General features: G+C 62.4%; 1 protein-coding gene across 1 annotated transcript; it reads left to right on the top strand.

Moving 5' to 3' along the window:
* The first annotated feature begins 1,785 nt into the window (after positions 1 to 1,785).
* Positions 1,786 to 7,460, top strand: NAA40 (N-alpha-acetyltransferase 40, NatD catalytic subunit). The gene is given in 9 exon segments (XM_054001807.1): positions 1,786 to 1,988; positions 2,087 to 2,139; positions 3,283 to 3,378; positions 4,014 to 4,030; positions 4,033 to 4,171; positions 4,254 to 4,337; positions 5,531 to 5,608; positions 7,078 to 7,094; positions 7,097 to 7,460. Coding segments are annotated over 9 exon segments (690 nt in total). The 5' UTR covers positions 1,786 to 1,949; the 3' UTR covers positions 7,264 to 7,460.
* The last annotated feature ends 1,547 nt before the right edge of the window (positions 7,461 to 9,007 follow it).

The raw sequence follows: 9,007 nt of genomic DNA on the forward strand, positions 1-9,007 counted from the left end.
CCCGTACCGGGCTCTCCGGGGCCGTACCGGGCTCTCTGGTGCCGGTTTAGCCCGTACCGGGCTCTCCGGGGCCGTACCGGGCTCTCTGGTGCCGGTTTAGCCCGTACCGGGCTCTCCGGGGCCGTACCGGGCTCTCTGGTGCCGGTTTAGCCCGTACCGGGCTCTCCGGGCCCCCGCTCCCACAATGGCGGCCCCGCTCCCCTCAGCGCACTGGGCGTGGCCTCCCGCGCTCCCGCCAATCCGCTCTCAGCCAATCAGCGCCGAGCCGCCTTCGCGCCCCGCGCCGCCGCCACGCGCCCGTTCCCCCCCGCCCTTCCCGCGCCGCTTTAGCGCACGCGCGGCGGCCCCGCCCGCGCCACCGCCCCCTTCACCCCGCCCCTTTCCCCTCCGCGCCTGCGCATTGGCCGCCGGCCGCGGGCTCGCGCGCTTTGCGCTCCGCCCCCCTCCCCCCCCCTTATAAATAGCGCGCCCCCCGCGCGCGCCCCCTCAGAATCTCCGCGCCCCCCGCGCCGTGAGGAGCTGCCGCCGCCGCCATTATGGGGTGAGCGGAGCCGCGCCGCGCTCGGGGGGGCTCGGCCTGAGGGGAAAGAGAGCAGGGGTGGGGCTGCGAGGCGCCGCTGAGTGGATTTGGGGCCGCATGAACGGGTGGAGGGTCGCCGCGAGGGGACGCGGGAGTTCTGCGAGGGAATTTGGGGTCGTCTCAGAGGGTGGGAGGTCTCCGCGAGGCCTTACGGGGGTTCTGTGACGGCATTTGGGACCGTCTCAGAGGATGGGGAAGCTCTTTGGGGTAGAACAGGGCTACCATGGGGGATTTGGGGATTTGGACTTTCCGTGAGGTTTTGGGTTGTTTGAGGTCATTTGGGGCTCTTAGGAGGATGCTTGTGCCTCTGCGAGGGGTCTGGATGCTGCTGTGTGGAAACTGGGACGTTTTTGGGCTCTCTGAGGCTCTTGGGGCATTTGCGAGGGTTTTAGAAGCTTTCGTGAGAATATGAGGTTCCCACGGCGCAATGTGGGGTTTTCTGAGTGGATTTGAGGCTCCCCGAGGGGATTTGGGGCCGTTCCAGACGATTTGGGGCTCTCGGGGCTGTGTAGAGAGCGGAGGTCAGGACTAGAGGGGATTTAAGTGGGGATTTGGGGCTGTTTTGGGAGGATTTGGGGCTGTGCTTCCCCAGACACCTCCCGTGATGTCCCATCCAACCACGGACCCCACCTGCTGGGAAATTTCCCTGTTTTCCCCCCAGAATGACCCTAAAGTGGAGGTTTTAGCATCCACATCCCAGCCAGCAGCAGGTGCTGGCTGCTCCAACCCCCAAAACGCCGTCATTCCCCCAAACCCGCTGTCAGATGTGTTTGTGAGGGACATTCACCCTGTCCCCCTCCCCATCCCGCTGCTTTTCCTGTCACATCTTTCCTTTTGGGTGCGCTTCACCTGATTTTGGTGGCGCTGAAGCTCAGCAATCCCAGTCCCCCTTTGTCCGGAGATTAGGGGGGATCCCAGCAGGGTCCCTCATTTTGGGTGAACTTTTAGTGCCAATCTCCTCAGATTTGGGGAAAACCACTCCGAAGGAACACTTTTACGTGGCCGCTGCTTGTCCCACCTAAAACCCTGGAGATTTTGGGGCAAAACCCCTTCAAACTGCATCACCCAGCAGCAACATCCCCACAGAGATGCTAAAAATTCCAACGCTGCTTTTGTCCCTAAAACCCTTTTTCCCCCAAGATTTCGGGCCAGCCCCCTCTCCTCACCTGCGGCTCCACGCTGACGACTTTTGACGGTCGTTAATTACTTTGGGGCAGAACTTTTGGGATCGCCGGCGGGCGGAGCGTCCCGCCGGTGGGGATGGCCGGGCTTTGGTGCCAATCCCCGCGGTTTTGGTGCATTTTCACCCCAGAGGAAGTCGAGCAAAGCCAAGGAGAAGAAGCAGCGGCGGCTGGAGGAGCGCGCGGCCATGGCCGCCGTCTGCGCCAAGGTCGAGGCCGCCAACAAAGTGAGTGTGGCAAACAAAATCGGGGAGGAAAAGGCCGGAATCGGTGAGAGCCCCGCCAGCGCCCCGCTGCCGCTCGGCCGCTCTTTGGTCTCTTCCAGCTCCAAGATCCCCTCGAGGCCTTCCCGGTGTTCAAAAAGTACGACAGGAACGGGTGAGTGCCGGCGCTCCCGGTGTCCCCAGAGCGTTCCTGGGGCTCCTGAGGCTGATCCCAGTGTTCCCAGAGTGTCCCCAGAGTGTTCCTGGGGCTCCTGAGGCTGATCCCGGTGTTCCCAGAGTGTTCCTGGGGTTCCTGAGGCTGATCCTGGTGTCCCCAGAGCGTTCCTGGGGTTCCTGAGGGCATCCCTGGTGTCCCCAGAGTGTTCCTGGGGTTCCTGAGGGCATGCCCGGTGTCCCCAGGGCTGATCCCGGTGTCCCCAGAGTGCCCCAAGGCTGATCCCGGTGTCCCCAAGGCTGATCCCGGTGTCCCCAGAGTGTTCCTGAGGCTGATCCCAGTGTTCCCAGAGTGTCCCCAGAGTGTTCCTGGGGTTCCTGAGGGCATGCCCGCTATCCCAAGGCTGATCCCGGTGTCCCCAAGGCTGATCCCAGTGTTCCCAGAGTGTTCCTGGGGTTCCTGAGGGCATCCCTGGTGTCCCTAGGGCTGATCTTGGTGTCCCCAAGGCTGATCCCAGTGTCCCCAGAGTGTTCCTGGGGTTCCTGAGGCTGATCCAGTGTTCCCAGAGTGTCCCCGGAGTGTTCCTGATGTCCCCAAGGCTGATCCCGGTGTCCCCAGAGCGTTCCTGGGGTTCCTGAGGCCATCCCCGGTATCCCAAGGCTGATCCCGGTGTCCCCAAGGCTGATCCTGGTGTCCCCAGAGCGTTCCTGGGTTCCTGAGGCTGATCCCGGTGTCCCCAGAGCGTTCCTGGGGTTCCTGAGGCTGATCCTGGTGTCCCCAGAGCGTTCCTGGTGTCCCCAAGGCTGATCCCGGTGTCCCCAGAGTGTTCCTGGGGTTCCTGAGGGCATCCCTGGTGTCCCTAGGGCTGATCTTGGTGTCCCCAAGGCTGATCCCAGTGTCCCCAGAGCGTTCCTGGGGTTCCTGAGGCTGATCCCAGTGTTCCCAGAGTGTCCCCGGAGTGTTCCTGATGTCCCCAAGGCTGATCACGGTGTCCCCAGAGCGTTCCTGGGGTTCCTGAGGCCATCCCCGGTGTCCCCGAGGCCATTCCCAGCGCCTCTGAGCCATCCCCGGTGTCCCCAAGGCTGCTCTGGTGTCCCCGAGCCCCGTGCCGGTGTCAGCGCCGCGTCCCCGTCTGTCCCACAGCCTGAACGTGTCCATCGAGTGCCGCCGCGTGTCCGGCCTGGAGCCCTCCACCCTGGACTGGGCCTTCGAGCTGACCAAGGCCAACATGCAGACGCTGTGAGTGGCGCCTCGCAGCTTTTTCTCCAGAAACTCATGGCTTTTCCTACCCCAAAATCGCCAGGATTGGCATTTCCACCCTCCTCCCTGCAATTCACCTTCACCTTGGTTCCCGTGATTTTGATTTCCCACCTCGGTTCTTGCCATGATTTCCCCAAATCCCCGGGTGTTTTTCCTCCAAAGCCCCGGGTGTTTTTCCCCCAAATCCCCGGGTGTTTTTCCCCCAAATCCCCGGGTGTTTTTCCCCCAAATCCCCGGGTGTTTTTCCCCCAGATCCCTGGGGTCTTTTTTCCCGCAAACCCTGTATTTTTTACCCCCAAATCCCTGAGTTTTTTTTCCTGACCTCCCCTGGCGATTTTTGGCCCAAACCCCCATTTCGACCCCCCAAACCCCCATTTTCCCCCCCAAACCCCCATTGCCCCCCCAAACCCCATTCCCAACCCCCCAAACTCCCATTTCCCCCACCCAAACCCCCGTTTTTCTCCCCCAAACTCCCATTTCCCCCCCCAAACCCCCATTTCCCCCCCAAACCCCCGTTTTCCCCCCCAACCCCCCGTTTTCCCCCCCCAAACCCCATTCTCACCCCCCAAACCCCCATTTCCCCCCCCCAAACCCCGTTTTTTCCCCCCGCCCAGGTACGAGCAGAGCGAGTGGGCTGGAAGGAGCGGGAGAAGCGGGAGGAGCTGCGGGACGAGCGCGCCTGGTACCTGCTGGCCCGCGAGCCCGGCGCCGGCCCCGTCGCCTTCTCCCACTTCCGCTTCGACGTCGAGTGCGGCGACGAGGTCCTGTACTGGTGAGCGAGGTCCCCCAGCGTGAGCGCGGCTCCGGGGCCCTTCCGGGGTCTCAGCGGGGGTTTTGGGGTGTCCCTCCCGCAGCTACGAGGTGCAGCTGGAGAGCCGGGTGCGGCGGCGGGGCCTGGGCAAGTTCCTGCTGCAGATCCTGCAGCTGGTGGCCAACAGGTGAGGGGGGCTTGGGGGGGAACTGGGGGAGTTTGGGGGGGATATGGAGGGGGTTTGGGGAGAAACTGGGGGTTTGGGGGAGTTTGGGGGGGATATGGAGGGGTTTGGGGAGAAACTGGGGGGTTTGGGGGGGATTTGGGGGGTTTGGGGGGGATGGAGGGGGTCTGGGGGCAGAACCAGGGTGAGTTTGGGTGAAATGGGGCAGTTTGGGGGGGAATTAGGGATGTTTTGGGGTGAAACCAGGGCAGTTTGGGGGTGAAACCAGCGTGGGTTTTGGGGTGAAGCTGGGCTGGTTTGGGGCTGTTTTGGGGTGAAACCAGGTGGGGTTTTGGGGTGAATCTGGGTCAGTTTGGGGCCGAAGCAGGGCAGTTTTTGGGGTGAAACCAGGGCAGTTTGGAGCAAAGCAGGGCAGTTTTTTGGGGTGAAACTGGGCTGGTTTTTGGTGTGAAACCGGGTCAGTTTGGAGCCAAAGCAGGGCAGTTTTTGGGGTGACACTGGGCCGGTTTTTGGGGTGAATCTGGGTCAGTTTGGGACTTATGCAGAGCAGTCTTTGGGGTGAATCTGGGTCAGTTTGGAGCCAAAGCAAGGCAGTTTTTGGGGTGCCCCTGGGCCGGTTTTTGGGGTGAATCTGGGGCAGTTTGGAGCCAAAGCAAGGCAGTTTTTGGGGTGAATCTGGGGCAGTTTGGAGCCAAAGCAAGGCGGTTTTTGGGGTGAATCTGGGTCAGTTTGGGGCCTATGCAGAGCAGTTTTTGGGGTGAATCTGGGTCAGTTGGGGCCTATGCAGAGCAGTTTTTGGGGTGAATCTGGGTCAGTTTGGGGCCGAAGCAGAGCAGTTTTTGGGGTGAATCTGGGTCAGTTTGGGGCCGATGCAGGGCAGTCTTTGGGGTGCCCCCGGGCCGGTTTTTGGGGTGAATCTGGGTCAGTTTGGGGCCTATGCAGAGCAGTTTTTGGGGTGACACCGGGTCAGTTTGGGGCCGATGCAGAGCAGTCTTTGGGGTGTCCCCGGGCCGGTTTTTGGGGTGACACCGGGTCAGTTTGGGGCCGATGCAGAGCAGTCTTTGGGGTGTCCCCGGGCCGGTTTTTGGGGTGAATCTGGGTCAGTTTGGAGCCTATGCAGAGCAGTCTTTGGGGTGCCCCCGGGCCGGTTTTTGGGGTGACACCGAGCGCTCCGGGGCCGCGCCCCGTGCCCGCAGCACGCAGATGAAGAAGGTGATGCTGACCGTGTTCAAGCACAACCACGGCGCCCTGCAGTTCTTCCGCGAGGCGCTGCAGTAAGTGCGGCCCGCGGGCACGGCGGGCACGGCGGTGGCACCGGGACAGCGGTGGCACCGGGGACAGCGGTGGCACCGGGACAGCGGTGGCACCGGGGACAGCGGTGGCACCGGGGACAGCGGTGGCACCGGGGACAGCGGTGGCACGGGCAGGGCACGGCGCGGGGCGCTGACACCTGTGGCACCCTGTCGTTGCAGTGGCCGGGGCCGGGCGCCGCGGGCAGGCGGGGCAGGGGCACAGACAGAGGTGGGTGCTCGGGACCCCCCTCGGGACCCAAATTCGGGGCGGGGGCACCCCCAGGTTTGGGCGAAAGCCCTCGGAGGAAGGGTTTGAAAGGCGTTTCTGGGGAAGTTTTGCCTTTTTTTTTTGCTCATTTTTCTTGCAAAGCTTTTCTTGCACGTGGCTTTCCTGCCGGTTTTTGGGGGGGTTTTTCAACTCTTCATTGGGTTTTTTAACCCATTTAGGGTTGTTTTTGAAGCTAATTCTCCAAAGGTTTTCCCCTTTCTGGTTTATTTTTTCCCTTTCCATTTTTTATTTATTTTTTCCCTTTCTGTTTTTTATTTATTTTTTCCCTTTCTGTTTTTTATTTATTTTTTCCCTTTCCGTTTTTTATTTATTTTTTCCCTTTCAGTTTTTTATTTATTTTTTCCCTTTCAGTTTTTTATTTATTTTTTCCCTTTCTGGTTTCTATTTATTTTTTCCCTTTCCGTTTTTTATTTATTTTTTCCCTTTCTGGTTTATTTTTTCCCTTCCTGTTTTTTATTTATTTATTCCCTTTCTGATTTATTTTTTCTAAGCCAAGGCTTTTATCTGTTTCTGTATTTATTTTAAAACCATTTCTTTGGTTGTTTTGGTCCTTTTCTGGGGAATTTTAAGCTCATTTTATGTTTTCTTTCCCCAGTTCCAGAGGAATCCTTTTAACCCTTTGTTAGGTTTTTAAACACATTTTTGGGGGTTTCGCCCTTTTTAACCTTTTTCCAACGTTTTAATCCCTTTTCCAAGTTTTTTCCCCCCTGCTTCCTTTTCATCTTTTTTAACCCAATTTTCCAAAAGTTTTCCCTTTTCCCCACCACTCTCCACAACCCATTTTCTGTTTCCCATAACCCAAATCTGGCATTTTAACCCAAACTCCCCGGGACGTTTCCCGTTTCCCGTTCTTCCATTTTTCCATTTTTCGGGTGTTTTCCACCCATTCTCCCAGGCCTTCAACCCCCTTTTCCCAGGCTGTTCCCCACCCCCCTCATTCCCCAGATGCTTTTTAACCCTTTCTCCTCAGATTTTTGGGGTGTTTTTACCCTTTTTTGGGTGCTGCTCCCTCCCTTTCCCCTCCCGTCCCCTCCCACTGCCAGCCTGGGGGGTGACACGGGGGGGGTCCGGGTGACACCGGGGGGTGAGGGGGGGTTTTGGGGTGTTCGGGGGGGTTTGGGGGGGTGGCGGTGACCCCGTGCCCCCCTGTCCCCCCCCCCAGGTTCGAGGTGGACGCCACCTCCCCAGCGTGTCCGGCTGCTGCGGGGACGATTCCTCCTACGAGATCCTGAGCCGCAGCACCAGATTCGGGGACCCCCACCCGGGGGGGCCCCTGCGCCGGCTGCTGCCACTGAGCCCCCCCAAAAGCAGCCCCGGCCCGGCCTGGCGGGACCCCGCGGGCGGGTGACAAAACGCCCCTTCCCCCCCCTCCGGCAGCAGCAGCGCGGCTTTTGGGGCGGAAGGGGATTTTTGCGCTGGATTCTTATTTTAATTTTTATTTTATTTTATTTTTTCTTTTTTTTTTTTGTGTTTTTTTTTTTTTTTTTTTTTTTATTTTCAGCCGTTCTGTTTGTACGGGATAAATAAAAAACGAGGAAACTTTAATTGAGGCTGGCGTGCTGGGGGGGCGGGGCTATGCTAATGAGAGCGCGGCTATGAATAAATTATGTTAATGAGGGGCGCGGCTACGGGGGAGGGTTGTGCGGCAGCGCGCCGGAAGTGACGTCAGAGCGCGCCGCCGCTGCCATCATGCCGCCCGCCGCCCTCATCGCCCGCTCCGTCCTGCGCTCCGCGGCCCGGCCGGGCCCGGCCCCGCGCGGCCTCCGCTCCGGGCCGGCGCAGAGCCCCGTGGGCACCGCGGTGAGCGCGGGGGGCGGCGGGGGGCGGCGGGGGCGGCGGGGTGACCTTGGCGGGCGGCGCGGCGCGGCTCTAACGGCGCTGTGCCCGCAGGACACCGTGCTGGGCCTGGCCGCCGTGTTCGCCTCGTTCTTCGGGCCCGCCGCCTGGGTGCTCGGCCACATCCAGGACTACAAGAAACGCGAGGAGTGAAACGGGAGCCGCCGCACCGGGACCAGCCGCTCCGGGACCCCCGCGAGCACCGGGACCAGCGCCGGGAGGCGCCGCCGCCGCCCCCGGGACCCTCCCCGCTCCCCCCGCCCCAATAAAGGCCGCGCATTCCGCCTGAGCCGCTCTGTGTCGGGTCCCGCCGTACCGGAACCGCGCTCTGACGTCACCTGATGGCGTCACGGGGAACGGCGCCGTTTCGGGGGGGGGTTTCCGGGGCGCGGGGGTTGCTAAGGGAGGGGCTTGTTGCTAAGGGCGGGGCCGATGCGGTGGGCGGGGCTGGCTGCCGGGGGCGGGGCCCCGCCGTTCCCGCCGTTCCCGGTGCGGGTTCGGTACCGGCGCTCGGAGCCTCAATTCCCGCTCCGGTTTTGGGGGCGGGGCCTCGTTCCCAAACCACTCCCGGGGGCGGGGCCGCTCCGGTCCCGCCGTTCCCGAGCGGCGGGAGGCGTTGCCATGGGGTGTGGCCTGTTGCTATGGGCGTGGCTTCGCCAGCACCGCCCCCGATCGGGGCGTGGCCTCTCCCCCGTTCCCTCCCGGAAGTACCGGGGGTTCTGTTCCGGTTTCGGCGGCGCTTCCGGCGGAAGGGACGTGGCGGTGACGTCAGCGCGCCCGGAGGCTCCCGGTGGCGGCGTCCGGCCCGGCCGAGCCCGCGGTGAGGGGCGGGCCCGGGACCCCCCTGGGCCCCGCCGGGAGCTCCGGGGGCTGCCAGGGCCGGGCGGTCCCGGGGCGGGGGTCCCGGTGTGACCCCCCCGGTGTGACCCCCCCCCTCCCGGTGTCCCCCCGGTGCCGCAGGCGCAGGCGATGAGCCCCGATGCAGGCGCGCCGCCGGCTCGGGCCTAGGCAGCGGGAACCGGGCGAGCCCCCGGGGCCCCCCCGGACTGCGGCCCTGCCCCCCCCGGAGCCCCCGCCCGCCGACGTCATGTCGTGTCGCGACAGGACCCAGGAGTTCCTCTTCGCCTGCAAATCGCTGCAGGGCCGGCAGGTGAGCCCGGACCCCCGGGACCCCAAATCCTCCCCCCTTTACCGGGGGGTCTCCCCCGCTTTTCCCTCCCGGGGGTCCCCCCTGACCCCCCCTGTCCCCCCCCCAG

This window comes from Vidua macroura, chromosome 33 (genome assembly GCF_024509145.1).
Source record: "Vidua macroura isolate BioBank_ID:100142 chromosome 33, ASM2450914v1, whole genome shotgun sequence".
Classification (NCBI taxonomy): domain Eukaryota; kingdom Metazoa; phylum Chordata; class Aves; order Passeriformes; family Viduidae; genus Vidua; species Vidua macroura.